This window comes from Aquarana catesbeiana, linkage group LG02 (assembly GCF_042186555.1).
Source record: "Aquarana catesbeiana isolate 2022-GZ linkage group LG02, ASM4218655v1, whole genome shotgun sequence".
Lineage (NCBI taxonomy): Eukaryota > Metazoa > Chordata > Amphibia > Anura > Ranidae > Aquarana > Aquarana catesbeiana.
In genome coordinates, this window is record NC_133325.1 from 69,897,414 (window position 1) to 69,920,403 (window position 22,990).

The window sequence follows — 22,990 nt, forward strand, 5'->3', positions numbered from 1 at the left end:
GTGTTCAGTACAGGACTCAATCCTGCATTGGGGGCATGCTGTCTATCCATATGCTACTGATGGGCAGGGGGTACTCTGAGGCTCCCTTTCCATGGCCAGTGTTTTCCTGGGTCCTCCCACGAATGTGCTCACCACATGGTTGGGCCGTTTACTAATTTGGTAAACGGCCCAATTTGGTAAATTACTAAATTTCGTCTATGCGGCCTACTGGGTGGGCTGTAGTGTCTGCCATTTAAACTCAGGCCCCCTGCCAGATGCTTTACCTAGCCCTTTTGGGTACCCTAGGGCAGCAGTCGTCAACCAGTGGTCCGTTGACTACTGATGGGCCACGAGAAATTATTTTAATGGTCCCCAGGAGTTCTGCCAAAAATCAACACTGTGGCGGATGTATACCACCCAATGTTGTTTTCAGTGTTGTTCTCAATGCGCGCTGACACTCAACATTTTCAGCACGCATTGATACCTGATGGCTCCTCTGTAGTTCCGACTCCTGTGAACTGAGAGGGAGGTGTCAGGAGTAGTGCAGAGAGCGGGAAGTGAAGGAGGGGACTTCCAATTTCAGCGCTGATTACACTGTGGGAGGGAGCACAGAGCTCGAGGAACATGACTGGATAAGTAGGTGAGATCCAATGATGAGTCTGTGTAAGACAGCAGTGTGATACAGAGTGCGGGGGGCAGAGAGACAGAAAATGTGTTTAAGACAGCAGTGTGATCCAGGGCAAATGGGCCGAGAGCCAGAGCATTGTGTGTATAAGGCATGTCAAATTCATGATAGTAGGCTGCGGGATTCAAAATTGTGAGTTTAGTGGTCTGTGAGATTTGAAAGGTCAGCAACCACTGCCCTAGGGGAGGCTGTAGTTCCTGCTTAGGGTTTTGAGGGCAGGTTTCATCTATGTACCTCCTGCAAGCCCTGTAAGTATTCACTTGGGGGACTGTGATCCCTCCTAGACTGGCTGGTGTATTGATACTCCATGTTGTGGCTTAAAGCGGGGTTCCACCCAAATTTTGAACAATATCTGTATGTATTCTCTTCCTTGCCTAGATGCTCACCTGCCGTTTAAAAAAATTTAAATCGCCGTAATTACCTTTTATTTTTCTATTCTTCTTTGCACTTCCTGGTTCTCCTCCCGTGGGAGTAGGCGTGTTTCTAGCCTCTCCCAGACTCCTGGGAGCTAGTCTCAGGCTTCCCAGGATGCCACTGAGCATGTGCGGGAACGAGCGGTGAATGCTGGGAGCACAGCATTCACCACATCCAGGAAATAAATGCTTGTGGGCTTCAAATGCCCACAATGAAGATGGAAACTGCCTGCAGTGAATAATATGTTATTCTTTCCGACGAAATCTGACACAGGCGGACATATTACACACAATATCTGAGTATGTAATACTGAGAAGAAAAGTTTGTGAATGAACTCAAAAAAAAAAAAAAACGATAGATAGGTGGACCCCCGCTTTAATTCTGCATCTTCCGTGCTAGCCAGGGGTATATTTTTTATATTCCTCTTGTGGCTATATTGTCCCGTAAGACTGCTCAGTAAAGTCCAGGTCAATACAGAGTTGGTTGGCATTCGCCTTGTGCATGGCTGAAGCTAGGGCTGTAGACTTGATTTTGAGTTAGGTCTTTTTTCTCTGGTATAGAATTTCCTTCTTATCCAATGGACAGTTTCCTCCATTCTCTGTCTTCTCCATCTTGGCTAAACACATTTTCCGTAGTTGTCTGAGAGTGATTGCTCTGGTACCTAGTCCTGAGCAGTTCAGGGTTCTCTTCTCCATTCTGTTTCTGGTACTGTAGGGGGGGTGGGGGCGGAAGGGGGGGGCAGGGTGCAACCTATTTTGGTCCTCGTGGCCCTCACCATTTTTTGTGTGTTCCAATCTCCAAAATGGATTTTGTTCGCTACGTAGTGGTTGGTTCTCATCAAGAGGCCTCTGGCCTCCATGGACATGGAGGGTGCATACCTACACATCCATATATTGTGTTAGGATAGGGGAGTCAATACCTATATTTTGTTTGGCTTGCCCTTCACACAGTTGGAGTGTATGGGTCTGATTTCGGGAAAGACTGCAGTATTTCTACCGATGGTTGAGATCTAGAACTATGTCCTTGGTTTGCTTGTGTCTGGCCTGCAGGTGTTTCTCTCTGCGTTTCTGCATGCAGGTTTTGGGCCTTATGGTGTCCACCTTTGAGGCTGTCCCGTATGCGAGCTCTGCATAGGAAGTTCTAACCCAATGGAGCACGTCTTCTTCATCATTTGGCAGATAGATTCACGTGGGATTCATTCGGTCAAGTCCTCCCTACTATTGTGGCTTTGGCCCCCTTTTCTGCTAGGTGACAAGTCGTCCCTTCCTCTTTGTTGGACTGTTATTACAACAGAAACCAAGCTGTCAAACTGGGTGGGAGTGACAGGTTAGCTATCTGCCCATGGCGCCTGGACAAAGCAAGAATCTCAGTTGCCTATCAATGTCCTGGAATGCTGAGCAATCAGGGTTTTCTTTTCTTTTTTTTTTTTTTTTTTGTAATTCTTCTACTTATAGTGCATCCGGAAAATATTCACTTTTTCCACATTTTGTTACGTTACAGCCTTATTCCAAAATTGATTAGATTAATTATTTTCCTCAAAAATTTACAAACAATAACCCTTAATGACAATGTAAAAGAAGTTTGTTTGAAATCTATGCAAATTCAATAAAAATAAAAAAAGAAATATTCACATGTATATAAGTATTCACAGCCTTTGCCATGACACTCAAAATTGAGCTCAGGTGGATCGTGTTTCCACTGATCATCCTTGAGATGTTTCTAAAACTTGATTAAAGTCCACATGTGGTCAGTTAAGTTAATTGGACATGATTTGGAAAGGCACACACCTGTCTATTTAAGGTCCCACAGGTAACGGCGCATGTCAGAGCACAAACCAAGCCATGAAGTTCAAGGAATTGTCTGTAGAGGTCCGAGACAGGATTGAATCAAGGCACAGATCTAGGGAAGGGTACAGAAAAATTTCTGCAGCACAGCGGCTTCCATCATCCGTAAATGGAGGAAGTTAGGAACCACCAGGATTCTTCCTAGAGGGGGCTGCCCCTCCAAACTGAGCGATCGGGGGAGAAGGGCCTTAGTCAGTAAGGTGACCAAGAACCCGATGGTTTCTCTGGAGAGAGGAGAACCTTCCAGAAGAACAACCATCTCTGCAGCACTCCACGAATCAGGCCTGTATGGTAGAGTGGCCAGACGGAAGCCTCTCCTCAGTAAAAGGCACATTACAGCCCGCCTGGAGTTTGCCAAAAGGCACCTGAAGGACTCTCAGATCATGAGAAACAAAATTTTCTGGTCTGATGAAACAACGATTGAACACTTTGGCCTGAATGGCAAGTGTCGTTTCTGGAGGAAATCGGGCACTGCTCATCGCCTGGCCAATACATCCCTACAGTGAAGCATGGTGGTGGCAGCATCATGCTGTGCGGATGTTTTTCAGCAGCAGGAACTGGGAGACTAGTCAGGATCGAAGGAAAAATGAATCAGCAATGTACAGAGACATCCTTGATGAATTTGCAAACATTTCAAACAAACTTCTTTCACGTTGTCATTATGGCGTATTGTTTGTAGAATTTTGAGGAAAATAATTAATTTAATACATTTTGGAATAAGGCTGTAACATAACAAAATGTGGAAAAACGTGAAGCGCTTTGAATATTTGAATACTTTCCGTGTGCACTGTATGTAATGAAATTGAGTCACATTACAAAAAGACAGATAGCATTCAATGACACAAAGAATCAATAACAGAATATTCACTATCATGGTAGAGTCGTAAAAAAGTTTAAAAGCGCTGTGACTCTAGAATATAAAGTTATAAAAAGGTTATACATTAAAGCAGGTTAAATAGTATACCCTAAACAGGGTATCTGGCTGTTTGGGATTGCTCTCTATGATTGATTGATTTTTAGGTATGAAGACAGATCACACTTTAACCGCTTCCATACCGGGCCAAATCTGGCATCCTCTCCTCCGCGTAAAAATCATCATTGTTTTGCTAGAAAATTACTCAGAAACCCCAAACATTATATATATGTTTTTAGCAGAGACCCTAGGGAAAAAAATGGTGGTCGTTTTTTGTCACACTTTATTTGCACAGCAATTTTTCAAAGGCAATTTGAAGTTCCCTCCAGCAGCCTGTAAAGACAATCAAGTGGCTGAACAGCCGCTATGATTGTTTTTACTGTGCAGGAAATCGCTGGCAGAAAAAAAAAGATATCTAAATGATTCCTGAAGCTGCAGGCATCATTCAGATATCTCCACTGAAAGCGCAGGACGTCATCTGACTGCCTGTGGTATGGAAGTGGTTAAAGATATAAAAAGGGAGTCGCTTTGATCTCTGTGTCTGGGTTATCAGTAATCGAGCATAAGTCTGGAGGAAGGGTGTGGGCAGGTGATCAGGTTTTTGACTGTCTCATTGGACACAGCTTCTTCGAGGATGACTGGTAAGGATCAAGCCAGGCAGCACCATGGCGGTGGCCTATGTCAATCACCAGAGCCGAACAAGGTGTTCGGCAGCAGTGCAAGTCTCTTCCACTCTTCAGTGTGCAGAGCTCATGTCTGCTCTTTTAGCGGTTTACATTCGGTTTTTAAAATAATGGTGGCGAGCTTACCTCAGCTGACAAATTTAGGCCTAGGATAGTGCTTCTTACATTCAGAGGTTTACCATCAGATACGGTCAGGATGTGGATTCCTGGTGACTCCACTCAACAGAAGGGGGATCCTAATTGTGGAGAGGATGAGGGATCCTTGGGTGGATACAATGGATGCCCTGGTGGTATCATGGGACCTTTACAGTCTTATTTCTGCCTCCTTGCCTTTTTTTAAGCCCTTCTGAGACTGTTGCAAAGGATAGTGGCCTTAGGAAATCCGGTCATTCTCATAGTTTGCTTTGTCATCCCTTGTAGGCAGATGTGTTGCACCTGGTCATGGATGCTTCTTGGCATCTTTCTCTTCTAGAGGATCTTCTGTCCCAAGGGCCGATCTTCCTCCCTACTTTCCCACCTCTGGCTGTTAGCATGGCTTATGACAACTAGAGACAGGGGGTTGTCAGCATCTGTTTTACCTCAGTCAGGTGATTGCCAGACCGTTGTTCCTAATTTTTGCAGACAGTCTATTGACTGGAATGGTACCAGTTGATTGGAGAAAAGCCAATGTAGCACCAATATTTAAAAAGGGCCCAAAAAACATCCCTGGGAATTACAGACCAGTTAGCCTAACATCAATAGTATGTAAACTCTTGGAGGGGATGATAAGGGACTATATACAAGATTTTAGTAATAAGAACGATACCATTAGCAGTAATCAGCATGGATTCATGAAGAATCGTTCTTGCCAAACCAATCTATGAGGAGGTGAGTTGCCATCTAGATAAAGGAAGGCCCGTAGATGTGGTGTATCTGGATTTTGCAAAAGCATTTGACACAGTTCCCCATAAACGTTTACTGTACAAAATAAGGTCCATTGGCATGGACCATAGGGTGAGTACATGGATTGAAAACTGGCTACAAGGGCGTGTTCAGAGGGTGGTGATAAATGGGGAGTACTCAGAATGGTCAGGGGTGGGTAGTGGGGTTCCCCAGGGTTCTGTGCTGGGACCAATCCTATTTAATTTGTTTATAAACGACCTGGAGGATGGGATAAACAGTTCAAACTCTGTATTTGCAGACGATACTAAGCTAAGCAGGGCAATAACTTCTCCGCAGGATGTGGAAACCTTGCAAAAAGACCTGAACAGACCTGAACAAATTAATGGGGTGGGCGACTACATGGCAAATGAGGTTCTATGTAGAAAAATGTAAAATAATGCATTTGGGTGGCAAAAATATGAATGCAATCTATACACTGGGGGGAGAACCTCTGGGGGAATCTAGGATGGAAAAGGACCTGGGAGTCCTAGTAGATGATAGGCTCAGCAATGGCATGCAATGCCAAGCTGCTGCTAATAAAGCAAACAGAATATTGGCATGCATTAAAAGGGGGATCAACGCAAGAGATAAAACGATAATTCTCCCACTCTACAAGACTCTGGTCCGGCCGCACCTGGAGTATGCTGTCCAGTTCTGGGCACCAGTCCTCAGGAGGGATGTACTGGAAATGGAGCGAGTACAAAGAAGGGCAACAAAGCTAATAAAGGGTCTGGAGGATCTTAGTTATGAGGAAAGGTTGCGAGCGCTGAACTTATTCTCTCTGGAGAAGAGACGCTTGAGAGGGAATATGATTTCAATTTACAAATACTGTACTGGTGACCCCACAATAGGGATAAAACTTTTTCGCAGAAGAGAGTTTAATAAGACTCGTGGCCACTCATTACAATTAGAAGAAAAGAGGTTTAACCTTAAACTACGTAGAGGGTTCTTTACTGTAAGAGCGGCAAGGATGTGGAATTCCCTTCCACAGGCGGTGGTCTCAGCGGGGAGCATTGATAGCTTCAAGAAACTATTAGATAATCACCTGAATGACCGCAACATACAGGGATATGTAATGTAATACTGACACATAATCACACACATAGGTTGGACTTGATGGACTTGTGTCTTTTTTCAACCTCACCTACTATGTAACTATGTAACCTTCTGTGTTGAAGGCATGTGAATCCGCTTCTTGGAGGACCTATCCTCATACCTGGGTAGCCTACATTGCATGGTTCGAGTGTTCAGGGTTTCCTCCACACATGCTCACTGCCTTGGCTTTGGCCTTCTCCAGCGGGGCATTGATTTGTATCTTGCTTTAGGTGCCATTGGGGAGCCAGATTTTAAGTCCCTTATGTTTTTTTTCAGCACCCTCAAGCTGTGCATTCCTGTGCAGCCATGACACTTTTAACTTGGTTCTGTCAGCTTCAGGGGCTTCTCCTTTTGTACAACCAACCAATCTACATAAAAAGATTGTGGTCATTTGCAAATCTCATAAACCCATATTTTATTCACAATAGAAGATCGTGAACATATCAAATGTTTATCCCCTTCCTGACCAGCCGCTGCAGTTCTGTCTGCGGCAGGTTGGCTCCTCTGGGCGAAATTACGTTACCTCACGTTGATTCGCCTTTTGACCACTAGGGGGTGTGCGCGTTGCCGGAGCCGATGCGCGTGCCTGGCGGCCGCGCATCGTGCCTGGCGGCCGCACACAGAGTCGGAACTGAGATCTGTCAATGTAAACAGATAGATCTCTGTGCTGTCGGGTGAGGAGAGCGATCTGTTGTTCATACTAAGTATGAACAACGACCAGTCTTCTCACTCAGGCAGTCCCATCCCCCCACAGTTAGAATCACTCCCTAAGACACACAATTAACCCCTTGATCGCCCCCTACTGTTAACCCCTTCCCTGCCAGTGACATTTACACAGTAATACGTTTCATAGGACTCATCTCTGTATAAATGCCAGTGGTCCCAAAAATTTGCCAAAAGTGTCCGATCTGTCCGCCATAATGTCACAGTCCCAATAAAAATCGCTGATCACCGCCATTACTAGTAAAAAAAAAAAAAAATAATAATAAAAATGCCATAAATGTTTCCCCTATTTTGTAGATGTTATAACTTTTGCGCAAACCAATCAATATACGCTTATTTAACTGAGGAAAAAATATGCTTTTTTAAAAAAAAAATTGGGGATAATTATTAGCAAAAATTACAAATTTGGACAGTAATTGACACTTTTTGGGGATAAGTGACATAGTTACATAGGTAGGTTGAAAAAAAGACACAAGTTCATTCAGTTCAACCAATTAAAAAAAAACATACAATCCCATATACACAATCCTTCACCCACAGTTGATCCAGAGGAGGGCGAAAAACCCCAGCAAATCATGATCCGATTTACTGCAGCAAGGGAAAAAATTCCTTCCTGATCCCCCAAGAGGCAATTGGATTTTCCCTGGATCAACTTTACCTATAAATGTCAGTACCCAGTTATATTATGTACATTTAGGAAAGAATACAGGCGCTGTTTTAAAGCAATCTACTGAGCTGTCCAGAACCACCTCTGGAGGGAGTCTATTCCACATTTTCACAGCTCTTACTGTGAAGAAACTTTTCTGTATTTGGAGATGAAATCTCTTTTCCACTAGACGTAAAGAGTGCCTCCTTGTCCTCTGTGATGACCATAAAGTGAATAACTCAATACCAAGTTCACTTTATGGACCACTTATGTATTTGTACATGTTGATCATATCCCCCCTTAATCTCCTTCTCAAGAGAGAATAAATTCAGTTCCTCTAATCTTTCCTCATAGCTGAGCTCCTCCATGCCTCTTATCAGCCCTTCTCTGCACTTTCTCCAGTTCCCCAAAATCCTTTTTGAGAACTGGTGCCCAACACCGAACTGCATATTCCAGATGAGGTCTTACTAATGATTTGTACAGAGGGGCAAATGATATCTCTCTCTCTGGATTATATACCAGTTCTATATATATAGTTCTAATACAAGAAAGAACTTTGCTTGCTTTTGGAACTGCAGCTTGGCATTTCATGCTAGTATTGATCTTATGATCTATCAAAACCCCCTGATCCTTCTCCACTATGGATTCCCCCAGTTGTACTCCCCCTAGTATGTATGATACACGCATATTCTTAGCCCCACAAGTGCATAGCTTTACATTTATCAACATTAAACCTCATTTGACACACAGTTGCCCATTGAGGTCGGCTTGTAAGTTGGAGACATCCTGTAATGACATTCAATGAACAAAAGGATTCCTCAAAGGGTGGGATTTTAACGTACCAGAAAAAGTGAATGTATTGAAAAATATACAATTTTATTTAATAGAATATCAGATAAAAAGTTGAATCACATAAAACACAAGCACATAGTATGCATAACAACATTTGATCAAACCAGTGAATAACCTATAGATCCACTGTCCATGGTGATAGGACAGAGGAAATCCAACGCATTTCAACAGAGAATATATATGTGTCTTCTTCGGAGACACAAGGTTACACAGTTCCAGATGTTGCAAGATTAATCTAAAATTATAGAATATACACAATTATAAACATGAACATGATTTACTGGTAAATATACAGAGGTCATTTTCATGGATAAACATACATGAATGAGCATACTAACCCTATGTGCTGACAGTTAGACAAATGTAAGTTAGAAATCAAGAGCAGAAAAGAAAGAAAAGTTTCTTTTGGTTTATTTCTTTTCTGCTCTCGAGTTCAGCCATTGTGGATCATTTGGCGTCTGTCAGACCCGAGTGGAGGAGAGCCGATCGGCTGCTTCTCTGATGGGGGCGGTCTGTGCTAATTGATTATCAGCGCAGCCCCCGCCCCCCCCCCCCCTCCCCGATGCCCACACTGGACCACCAGGGATGCCCACCACTTGTGACCACCAGGTATGCCACCCATGGCCACCAGGGATGCCAATCAGTGCCCACAATGGATGCCAATCAGTGCCCATAATTGATACCAGTGCCCATAATTGATACCAATCAGTGCCAAACACTAATGCCTGCCAATCAATGATGCCCATCAGTACCATCCATCAGTGTACATCAGTTCCACCCATCAGTGTCTATCAGTGCCCATCCGTGCCACCTATCAGTCCCCCTCACTGCCGCCTTTCACTGCCACCTATGTGTGCCCTTCAGTGCCACCTATGTGTGCCCATCAGTGCTGCATATCGGTGCCGCCTTATCAGTGCCCGTCAGTGCAGCCCCATCAGTGCCTGTCAGTGAAGGAGAAAACTTACTTATTTACAAAGTTTTGTAACAGAAACAAAAAAATATTTATTTTTTTTTCAAAATTTTTTTTATTTGTTTAGCAGAAAAAAAAAATCCCAGTGGTGATTAAATACCACCAAAAGAAAGCTCTATTTGTAGGCACAAAATGTTAAAAATTTAGTTTAGGTACAGTGTAGCATGACCACGCAATTGTCATTCAAAGTGCGAAAGCGCTGAAAGCTGAAAATTGGTCTGGGCAGGAAGGTGTATAAGTGCCTGGTATTGAAGTGGTTAACTTTGGCCGTGAGCCACGTAGGTTTTATTTTTAGCCTTTTAACCTTATTGCCCATGGGAATATACTTTTCAGTGAGTTCACATACAGTCTTTTTGAAGAATTCCCATTTCTGTTATGTGTTCATCGATGCCAATATTCCCTCCCAGTCTAAGTGCAAAAAATATGCACTGTCACTGTACTAATGACACTGGCTGGGAAGGGGCTAACATCAGGGACGATCAGCAGTGTGCCTAGCTGGTGTTTATATATTGTGGGGGAGGTTCTTGTACTAGGAGACATGGATTCATGTCCCTGCTTTGCATAGATACAGGATCCATGTCTTCCCTCTTGACAGAGCAGCGATCTGCCTTATTTACATAGGCAGTTTACCGTTCGGCCTGTGTACTGAACATTCGTCGGGTGCCAGCGGACATCGAGTCCACGGTACTCACCTAATCCTGGAACAATAAGGGAAGAGGATCACCGCTCCAGGTGGAAATGTGGATATAGAACTCTCCTCGGAACTGGAACACAAGGTGCCCGCAAAGCATATAGCAACATGAGGCAAAAAGGAAGTTCTGGACAGCCGCACTCCAGAATATAGCCTTTATTTGTAAAAAGTCCAACAGATACAAGCCACAGCAAAAAATGGGACAAACGAGTTGACGCGTTTCACACTTAACAGTGCTTAGTCATAGCTACCCTACCACCAAAAACAATGCAATGTATATACTGAAATGTTTCAAATATGTGACTCCATGTGTAGTTAATTGAGTCTAATTACTCAATTAGATCTTCAATTGAAAGAAACCCTTGATTAACAAACGTGTTCAACGTGTGCGAGTTGGGGGGAGTACACATGAATATGTGAATTCAGTGCAAAGATGAAGCAAATGCTTTTATAATGAATTAAAATAAATTTAAACCAACTAAAATAACGTGTCTAAATAACTTATTTTGTTTTAATAAATTGTTCCAATGAACTGTGAGCTGTAAATATGTCCAATAAATATGTGAACACCTGGATAGTTGGTGAATAAATGAAATAAAAATAAAATGTGATAAGAATTAAACATTTGAATAAAATAAAATAAAAGTGCGGCCCTGGAACAGTAAAACTGCTATGGGACGCACCGGAAGAGGTTAAATAAGCTTTGGCCCAAAGAACTCGATTTAAATCATAAATTTTAAGGGGGAGCTGTCATCTCTGTCCCGCAGCGGCTCCTCCTCTGACCTGCTGTTGACTCACCAACCGTCCCATTCACTTTAATGGGATGGCTGGTGATGCAACAAGGTGACGGACGTGGCTGCAGCAGGTGAGTGCATGCCTGCTAACAGGCGCTGCCATGATGGATCTGAAATGACAGGTGCTCTTTAAATGTAAGGATTTATTCTTGCTGGTAGTTATAATCTTTAAAATTTGGAAACAAAATGAAGGTTTCCTATTTAAAATAATAAGCTGTCAGGTTAGTAAAACAGCGACATCAGAACCGATTCAATCATACAGTTTGTAGTGTACATAGATTTGCAAAACAATGGGATAAAGGAATATTCTTCAACTTTGTTTTATCTTATGGTTACTCCATTTCTTGCTGAATAAACTAAATTATTATTGCATCTTAAATAGAAAAATATCTTTAGATAGATTTTTACTCCAAAAGTATTTTATTAAAATAAAAAAAAGAAAAAAAATCTGATTTAAATTTTTAAAAATCATTTTTTTTTATTTATTTTTTAAAAATCATTGATTTTTATCCACCTTGCTTCAGCACAAGAAAAGCTCAAGCAAAATGTATCACTTTAAATTCTATGTATGCCTTCACACTGGTCCATTGTGCTTCTGTTCTGTGGTGTTAAAAATCTTGCTCGCTGCATTTTTGGTCAGTTAAAAAAAAACACACAAAAAACGCACCTCCCCGTTGAAATGCATCAATAACGCACACGTGTTACATTTTTTATGCTGTTTTTGAGTCATATGACCTATGAAAAAACACTATAAGCACAGTAAAATCAGGACAAGATCGAATGCATTTTTGTCAACATTATCAGCACCTTTTTTTCTTATCAGCAAAATGCCGATAACACCATTTTTGGCCGCCAAAATTGCGGTGCATCTCTACTAATCAGTTTCAAAATGTTCTTCCCTTCTTTTCCTTGTTAGTACTGCTTACTTTGCCAGCTTTTTGTTGCCTTGTTCTATTCCTTCTCTGTTGTAAATAAAATATGTGTTGACGAGATTTGCAAATCATTTCATTCTGTTTTTAATGTAGATTTTACAAAGCGCCCCAACTGTTTTGGAATTGTGGTTGTAGATATTGGGGCCCTTCTTCTGGTAATTATTCCAAAGGTGGAATTTCAATTATTCCAATAATTATTATTCCAATTGTTCCAAAGCTTTTATGGTGTCCATCACTTCTGCATGATCTTGTCAGCGCTGGGTCATATTAGGTGGAAGCTTTAGTTTCCTTTAGATGTTGGCTTTTACAGTCATTGTTCAGGTCTATGCCGTTAGGGGTTGGATCTTCCCCTTTTTTCCTAATTGATGGATACTCAGCTAGGGCATATAGTGTTTCTTGGTCTAATGCCCCGTACACACGGTCGGACTTGCCAACGGGATAACCTCCGTCTGCATTTCTGCAAGACTAATATGATAAATAATTTATTTTACTCAGCTATAAAGCCCATTTATATTTTTTCTGCATGTTAAAAAGACAAGGGAACCAAGTCAGTCAGTCCATGTTCTCATGGAACTTAGTCTAATTTCTCTATCACAGTCATATGCATTATGGCTAGCTTTGGGTGGAAGCCAGGTAACATACCAGTATGTTTTTTGCACTGTGAGAAAAAATTAACTCAAACATTGGGACAACCAGCTTAGTGAGAATCAAAGTGAAGATCCCAACACTTTAGGTTTTCTAACCACTTGAATATGTGCTTAACCTAATACAAAACTGTTGTTTTCTAGGTATGATTTTTTCCTGATAAGTCAAAATGCCCGCCAGGGTACAGTAAACCCTACATATTACAACGTGCTTTATGACTCCAACTGTCTGAAACCCGATCATCTGCAACGTCTGACATACAAGCTTTGTCATCTGTACTACAACTGGCCAGTGAGTAAAATATACTTGGAACATTTAACACTTATTTGTAAATCAATGAGATGTGCATCAAGATTGTTACAGGATCATGAATGCAAACACAGCTCTAGGTCAGTCTCTTATATCCACCTCCACTGCCACACTAACTAGGTGTTGGCCCTGTCACTCACAGATTCCAGGTAGCAAAAAAGGTCTGGTTGGCTGCACATCTGGTTACAATTACCTTTATATCAGCATATCCATAAAAACAAATCTCCAATTAGAGCTATGATTAAACGCTAAGTGAGCTTGAAACGCGTTAGTGGTGATGCTGTTCCCCTACTTTTGTGTCCTGGATTTTTTTATGGATATGCTGAAATAAAATTGTGACAGGATCACTCTGGTCTTTCTTTGGGAAATGATCCTCTTTTTGTCCTGGTTGTCATTGTAATTGGAAAAGAAAACAAAATTGGGAAATCCAAATACAGTGCCATGAAAAAGCATTCATACCCCTTCAAATTTTCCACATTTTGTCATGTTACAACCAAAAATGTAAATGTATTTTATTGGAATTTTGTGTGATATACCAACACAAAGTGGCACATAATTGTGAAGTGAAAGGAAAATGATAAATGGTTTTCAAAATGTTTTACAACTATCTGAAATATGTGGTGTGCATTTGTATTCAGCCCCCTTTACTTTGATACCCCTAACTAAAATCTAGTGGAACCAATTGCCTTCAGAAGTCACATAATTAGTAAAAAAAAAGTAAACCTGTATTTTTATCTCAGTATAAATACAGCTGTTCTGTGAAGCCCTCAGAGGTTTGTTAGAGAACCTTAGTGTACAAACAGCACCATGAAGGCCAAAGAACACACCAGACAGGTCAGGGATAAAGTTATGGAGAAGTTTAAAGTAGTTTTAGGTTATAAAAAAATATCCCAAGCTTTGAACATCTCACAGAGCACTGTTCAATCCATTATCCAAAAATGAAAAGAGTATGGCACAAGTGCAAAACATGGCCGTCCACCTAAACCGACAGGCCGGGCAGGGAGAATATTAATCAGTGAAGCAGCCAAGAGGCCCATGGTAACTCTGGAGGAGCTGCAGAAACCCACAGCTCAGGTGGGAGAATCTGTCCACAGAACAACTATTAGTCGTGCACTCCACAAATCTGGCCTTTATGGAACAGTGGCAAGAAGAAAGCCATTGTTGAAAAAAGCCATAAGAAGTCCAGGTTGCAGTTTGCGAGAAGCCATGTGAGGGACACTAACACTGGACATCACCCTAAACACACTATCCCCACTGTGAAACATGGTGGTGGCAGCATCATGTTGTGGGGATGCTTTTCTTCAGCAGGGACAGGGAAGCTGGTCAGAGTTGATGGTAATATTGGTGGAGCCAAATACAGGGCAATCTTAGAAGAAAATATGTAGTCTGCAAAAGACTTGAGACTGGGGCAGAGGTTCACCTTCCAGCAGGACAACGGCCCTAAACATACAGCCAGAGCTACAATGGAATGGTTTAGATCAAAGCATATTCATGTGTTAGAATTGCCCAAAGTCCAGACCTAAAACCAATTGAGAATCTGTGGCAAGACTTGAAAATTGCTCTTCACAGACACTCTCCATCCAATCTGACAGAGCTTGAGCTACTTTGCAAAAAATGTCACTCTGTAGATGTGCATAGCTGGTAGCAAAATCCCCAAAAGACTTGTAGCTGTAATTGCAGTGAAAGGTGGTTATACAAAGAATTGACTCAGAGGGGCTGAATACAAATGCACGCCACACTTTTCACATATTTATTTGTAAAAAAAAATGAAAACCATTTATCATTTTCCTTCAACTTCACAATTATGTGCTATTTTGTGTTGTCTATAACATAAAATCCCAATAAAATACATTTACATTTTTTGGTTGTAACATGAAAAAAATTTGGAAAATTTCAAGGCACTGTATGTATAAGCTGTCTGAAAGAAATGCGAAGGAATCATGCAGTAAACATGGTCTTAAAGGGGATTTCCACTCACTTTGTAAAAATGTTGTCGCATTTTTGTGTGACTTGCTGTTGTGTCTGTGCGACATAAAGTGAAGCAGCACCCCCCATTCCACACACACATTAAGGCACAGAGTGCAAAAAAAAATCTATCAGGGAATTTATCTAACCTTCTCTCTCCCAAATTAAAGAGTTATATATATATATATAGATAACACTTAACTCGATTTTCCCTAAAGAGATATGACAGTGGTGTTGGTAACTGTCAAATGTGACATGTAAGCGAAGATTTAGTAAAAAGAGTTTGAAAACTGAATAGGAATGACTAAATTGATTTCCAATCAGGATGAATGGTTTTGATTCACCCAAATATACAGTATCTCACAAAAAGTGAGTACACCCCTCACATTTCTGTAAATATTTTATTATATCTTTTCATGTGACAACACTGAAGAAATTACACTTTGCTACAATGTAAAGTAGTGAGTGTACAGCTTGTATAACAGTATAAAATTTGCTGTCCCCTCAAAATAACTCAACACACAGCCATTAATGTCTAAACCGCTGGCAACAAAAGTGAGTACACCCCTAATTGAAAGAGTCCAAATTGGGCCCAAAGTGTCAATATTTTGTGGGGCCACAATTATTTTCCTGCACTACCTTAATCCTCTTGGCCATGGAGTTCACCAGAGCTTCACAGGTTGCTACTGGAGTCCTCTTCCATGTCGGCATCACAGCGCTGGTTGATGTTGGAGATCTTGCGCTCCTCCACCTTCCATTTGAGGATGCCCCACAGATGCTCAAAAGGGTTTAGGTCTGGAGACATGCTTGGTCAATCCATCACCTTTACCCTCAGCTTGTTTAACAAGGAAGTGGTCATCTTGGAGGTGTGTTTGGGGTCGTTATCGTGTTAAAATACTGCCCTGCGGCCCACTTTCCGAAGGGAGAGGATCATGCTCTGCTTCAGTATGTCACAGTACATAAGAAGGAGAAAAAAGCTGCTTAGAAAAATAAAAAAATAAAACCAAGGCTACTCGTGAAAGGACAACCTCCTGAAAAACTGAATAATGTATAACAATTTGTGACCAAAACTCGATAAAAATAGAATAGTCCAAACAGAAGAAAATCCAATCAATCCATGTGAATATCGTGTAGAAACTTAGGATGAATAAACACCACCTATAGTGATCCACCACCATATGAATGTCGCGCTTACCAGAGGGCAAGCTTGATAAGCCTGTAAGGAAATCGGACATCTAGACACCAAACCAACAGCGTCACCTCTCTGTAGTCTGTTCCCCAGATGACGTCAGTTATAGATGAAATGTACGTCGGGAGGTTGACGCGCTGACGTCATCGCGACCCGGATGTGAGCAGGTGTATGCAAGCCGGCTGGCGAACTGTTTTTAATGGATTCCTTTTTATTGCTTAATTCCTGTAAGTGCAATCTTTTTTTATTTAATAAACTTGTTATACGGATTCACACTATGGTTGGTTTCCTTCCATCCCCATGAGGCGGTGATTGGTGTGTGTTCCGTATAGCTGCTGAACTTCTGGCTTACCCTTGATGCTGACTACAGAGAGTTGATGCCGTTGGTTTGGTGTCTGGATGTCCGATTTCCTTACAGGCTTATCAAGCTTGCCCTCTGGTAAGCGCGACATTCATGTGGTGGTAGATCACTATAGGTGGTGTTTATTCATCCTAAGTTTCTACACGAGACACAAGATTTTCTTCTGTTTGGACTATTCTATCTTTATCGAGTTTTGGTCACAAACTGTTATACATTATTCACAGTTTTTCACGAGGTTGTCCTTTCACGAGTAGCCTTGGTTTTATTTATTTATTTTTCTGTGCAGCTTTTTTCTCCTTCTTATGTTTGTTTTTTGTGTATATCTCACAATTTAAGCTGCTGCCGTTAGGGTTCACTTGGTTAGCGCGGTATATTTTTAATTTCTATGTCACAGTACATGTTGGCATTCATGGTTCCCTCAATGAACTGTAGCTCCCCAGTACTGGCAGCACTCATGCAGCCCCAGACCATGATACTTCCACCACCATGCTTGACTGTAGGCATAACATACTTGTCTTTGTACTCCTCTCCTGGTGGCCGCCACACACGCTTGACACCATCTGAACCAAATAAGTTTTTCTTGGTCTCATCAGACCACAGGATGGTTCCAATAAACCATGTCCTTAGTCTGCTTGTCTTCAGCACACTGTTTGCGGGCTTTCTTGTGCATCATCTTTAGAAGAGGCTTCCTACTGGGATGACAGCCATGCAGACCTGATGCACTGTGCGGCGTATGGTCTGAGCACTGACAGGCCGACCCCCCACCCCTTCAGCCTTTGCAGCAATGCTGGCAGCATTCGTACGTCTATTTCCTAAAGACAACCTCTGTATATGACGCTGAGCACGTGCTCTCAACTTCTTTGTTTGTCCATGATGAGGCCTGTTCTGAGTGGAACCTATCCTGTTAAACCGCTGTATGGTTTTGGCCATCATGCTGCAGCTCAGTTTCAGGGTCTTGGCAATCTTCTTTTAGCCTAGGCCATCTTTATGTAGAGCAACATTTTTTTTTTTCAGCTCCTCAGAGAGTTCTTTGCCATGAGGTGCCATGTGGAGAATCATACAATTTCAAAATCATGACTGCCTGGATCCTGAATTGCATGGTTCTCTATACGTGAGACATATCTGTTTGGAAATATTTTGGAAAAACAAATATTTATGATTTACTGATTTTATTCATTTTTTTTTGTATTGGGATGCAATTTTTTTTATTTCTCCCAGATATTTCCATGCAGATATGTCTGATGCCTGGAGAATTACATAATTCATCATGTCAGTTAACTGGTTTTGTAAATGGCATGTTTCTTTCCAGATTGGACGTGTCTTCACATATAGGTGAATCACAGATTGTTGTCTCTCATCTAATTTGTGAATTGCTTCTGTCCTCCCTGTTGCCGATATCAAACTTTGAGGGCCTTATCAGATCTATTTGCTGTAGTAACTTAGCACACTGCACTAACATTCACAATGGCTCTAAGGCGACATTCACACCGTTGATTAAGGGCGGTGCAAATTGTAGCTGCTGCGTCTAACTATACCTGCAGCCACTGGTGACATGTCATTATAGTAACCGGGGCCGGAAACTGCACCTAGCCATTCTGAGTCGCAACAGGAATCAGAAGATTACTGCCACGACAGTTTGCACCTGCTCTAATCAATGCATATGATAACACACATTACTTCATTACCACACAGCACTAATGTGTGGAAATGCTCTAAAAAGCACAGCTGAGCATTGTTCACAGCTAAACTTTTTATATTATAAAACCACAATGCAGTTTTAGAATTTCTTTCTGTGCAGCACATCATCCATGTGTTTGTGTATTTTAGGTGGGGTTTCGTGTGTTTCTGAAAACACATGCAATAACAAGTGTATGTGCGGGAACACCAGAAAATACTCCAAACACTCTTAAAATTTCATATGAAAAAGAGTATATTGTTCCCATAGCTCTCTGTTCCATCTGTAATTAATCACTTCATTGTAAAATAATAGAAGAGAATAAAAAGATAATTATAGCAAATAGGTTATATAGAGTAGTGTTATCTATGCAAATTCATATTCTACGTCCCCACTAAGCTGGAACAGACATCGGAGAAAAAGTAGAAGTAAAATTGAGCACAATTCTTTGATATCTACTCAGCAAACCTGCTGAAATTTACCATTTGAATTCATCCATTGGAAAGGCTGGTGTGTTTAAGTAAACCATTAATGCAGTCTCTCATTTCTGCAGCTCTTGTAGCAGCATATTACATGCACTAGTACAAGGTAGGTTATTTAGACTGCAGGTTAATGCTAGCTTTATACAATCATTCTTGCACATCTGAACACCATGCAATCCTAAACAGAAATGTTTGGGTTGCCCAAGCTATGGGATGCTATGAAATAAGTAGTAGGTCTCCCTGCAGGGAGTTCTGGTGTTGACCTATCTCTTTAGGAGTATCTTGGGCTGCCTCATACATATTAGATTGTCACCACCAGATTGAGAGACTCTCATCTAATATCTGTGACAGCAGAGTAGCTTGCGACACTGATAAGAATTTGTGGATGTGCTGCATGGGAAGGGTCTTTCCATTAGAACAGCTTAAAAAATATATTTTTAAGGAATATCTTTTTAATAAATAGATCCGAGTAATATATTTCATACACAATATAAAGATGTACTATTTCATTGCATTTGCTAATACTGGGCAGATTATCCAGGCCTTGTAAGGGATTTTGTGTGCTGGACATAGCTGTTTTTCTAAGATTTAATATTGAGGACGGATATTCTAAATTAACTAGAGCAGATATACATAGAATATATATTTTAAAGCAGAATGCTTGCATGCAGTATGTGCTGTGTTCAGTACATTAGTGACCTCTACTGGTCAAAAAAAAGAAAGGAAACCGTTTTGAAAGTATATGTGCCCAAACCAGCAAGGATTCTTGTGTATCATAGAAACGGATAGAAGTAGCAAGTGAAACTCCGGGTTTTCATCATTTACCCAAGCATAGCTGTAGTGCAAAAGTGAACCTTTTGTGAGTAATCTGGGGATCTGGTGAATCCTGTTTGTATTGTAATACAGGCATTGCTTCATCCACTGCAGGTTCCTTACTGTCACATTCAGCGTGTACTGAATGGTATTAGCAGTTCACAAGGTGGTATTATTTGTTTCCTGTGAAATGCTCTTTGTGAAAAAGTTAAAATTCATACATACATTACCAAAAGTTTCATTACAGTATAAGAACAGAATATTTAAAAGCAGGATATGGTAATAAATCATTTTCATCTATTCTGCAGTTTCAACCCTAATAAATGTATTTCTTCAAACAATACATAACTCTTTTCAAAACTGCCACAGGTTATTCCACCTCTACAGCTTTTCATTGCAGTAAATTCATTCAAGCATGTTCATGTCCGAAATTGCAAAATAGTATATTATCCCTAATATGTAGCAGTAAAAATGAATAGAGATTAACTTTTTCAACCTCTATCTGAAACTAAAGAAGTTGTCTTAATTGTACATTGCAGGAGACAGAGGATTTTCAGAGATAAACATTGTAGATAATATTTATTGTCCTTGTAAAATTAAATTACTTTTCAATCCTACTCCTCACACACACATATTTTATATATATATATATATATATATATATATATATATATATATATATATATATATATATATATATAAAAAAGAACCTCATTTTTAGAAGTCTGAGATGGGAGGTGCCACCTCAGGAAGGTTTTAATGACCAGTCATATATGAATGAATGGCTGGAATTTTTTAATAAAGTAGGTAGGGAATTACAGGGATTAGTCCTGAAAAGGAAACAAATTAAACTGAGTATGTTGAATGAAAAAATTAAAACCTTACAAGAGAAATTGGAGCCCATAAAAGATACTAATCAGATGAAGGAGTTTAATATTAATATAAAGAAGAAATTAGAAAAAATTGATCAAGAGACGCAAAAAAAGAAGATAAAAAAGTTTAATGGAGACTCAAATGATATAATGATTTTAAGACCAATAAAATGTATGCGTGGCAGACATTATTGGAAAATACTACTGGGGACTCAGCTGCCAACATCAATGCGGCAGGGGGTACCAGTAACCCTCCATCTAAACCTGGTAACAATAACAAAAAGACGGGGAATAAAGGTAAAGGTGGACATGGCGCTATGGAGCCTAGATCGAGTGATAGAGGGCGAAGTGCAATGGATGATCATTATGGAAGTGGGTACCACCAATCCCCTAGACCCCCATCACGAGGGAGAGAAGGATATCCACCAGTACACCGTAATGACTACCCATCCCCTAGAAATTACAGGGAAAATGACTACCCATCCCCTAGAAGCTACAGGGGAAACATCCCGCAAGGTTATAGACAGTGGCAACAACATCCCCCACCACACCAATATTCGGAAGGTTATGGGGATATACCTCTCTATAACAGATTTTCTCAGTTGGAAAGGGAAGAGTGATTTAGTTATGCTCCTTTTTTAGGGCAACGGGGGAGGGGAGGGGTAACACCGAGGAGGAATCCCAGGGGACCCCACCAGAGAGGGGGAGGGAGATATGTACCCCCTCAGGGTTACAACAAAGAAAGTTTGCCCCCCCCCCAAGGAGAAGGAGGGGATGCAGGGCAGGAAGATCCAAAAAATCCAAGAAAGCGACCGAGGGATGCATAAATACAGGAATTTATAACTTAAGCATATTGAATTTAGGTTTAAAATGTGCCCCAAAAAGAAGATGAATAAATTTGAGGTCTATATAGACACATACAAATTTATTAGATCCATGAACATAAAGAAGTATTTTCTGAGCCACCCAGTGGTATCCACTGTTAAAGCTAGGGTACCATCTAATAAAATGGATACTGGCTTAAAGAATAAATCTATCTTTAATCCCCAGAATCCGAGCAACCATTTTATAGAAGTGTTCAAAAGCTTGGTATTAAATGATATTGAGAAGCTTGCCCCACGCAAGGGGGTTAACTCTCACTATATCAGGGAAGGGATTAGATCTTTGGAAGAAAAGAAAGATCTGATAATATGACCTGCTGATAAGGGTGGAGGGGTGGTTTTGCTGGACAAATCATTTTATCTTAACCAGCTTTTGGAGCTGGTGGGAGATAGATCTACCTATAGGAGGTTGTCCCACGGAGGCGTACAGAACTCAGTTGTCAGCCTTAGTAGAATGGGGTTATAGAATGGATGCATTAAACTCAAAAGAAAAAAGATATTCTTGCAGAATCCCAGTTATCTACACTGCCAAAGGTACACAAAAATACACAGTGTCCACCACCTCGCCCTATCGTCAATGGTATTGGGTCTGTGACGGCAAGGTTGGGGGAATATTTGGACAAATTCCTCCAGCTGAGTGTCAAGGTTACTAAGGCGTACCTAAAAGATACAGGTGACCTATTAACACTACTCAATGATGTTAAATTGGAGGCCTCATCGGTGGTATATTTGGTAACGGCTGACGTAGCCTCCTTGTATACCATTATACAACATGAGGATGCATCCCTGGCACTGAATTGGGCACTAAGCAAAAGGGATGACATTCCAGCTGTACAGAAACGATTTTTGGGACATGTATTAGAGTTTTGCATGTCCCATAATTATTTCTGGTGTAATGGTCAATTCTATTCCCAGCAGGTTGGCGTGGCAATGGGAGCTAAATATGCTCCCAGCCTCGCCAACCTGTTTATGGCTGAATGGGAAGATAGAAAAGTGTTTAGCCGAAGGAGACCTCAACTCTTGTTTTATCTGAGATTTATTGATGACCTCCTATTTATTTGGGAGGGTACAGAGGAATCTGTTATTGAGTTTGTGCAGGAACTCAATGATAATTCCAATAACATTAAATTGGAGCATCAGATTAGTAACAACTCTGTTAATTTCTTGGATGTCATGATAGAAAGAGAGGGAGAATCATTAAGAACGAAAGTGTTTTTTAAACCAACAGATCATAATAGTTATTTGTCAATAAGGAATGGTCATCATCCGGCATGGATAAGAAACATCCCTAAGGGACAGATATTATGGGTACGCCGCAACTGCACACAGAGGATTTTTATGAGCAGGCTGGGGTCCTGAAAGATAAATTTATACAAAAAGGATATGAGATGGATGAACTGAATAAGATCATCTAGGAAGTAGCACAAGTGCCCAGAGAGCAATGCCTTAGGAAAAATAGGACTCTATCAAATGATATCCAACATCAGTTAGGGTTCATTTCTGGGTATCACTGCCAATATAAGGATATTGAAGATATATTTAAGAAACATTGGCACATTTTGTGTAAGGATAGACCCCTAGTTGAAGTACTACCGAATTATCCGAAATGTATATATAGGAGGGCCCCTAGTTTTGGTGACCATGTGGTTAAGAAAA

The 22,990-nt window shown here is 40.9% G+C and overlaps 1 protein-coding gene across 1 annotated transcript in view; it reads left to right on the forward strand.

The window, feature by feature from the left end:
- The window catches only part of PIWIL4 (piwi like RNA-mediated gene silencing 4), a 400,590-nt gene that overhangs the window by 357,764 nt on the left and 19,836 nt on the right, over positions 1-22,990 (forward strand). Inside the window, exon 18 of the mRNA XM_073612470.1 lies at positions 12,931-13,078. Coding sequence (XP_073468571.1) covers positions 12,931-13,078 — 148 coding nt within the window. The remainder of the gene's footprint in view (positions 1-12,930; positions 13,079-22,990) is intronic.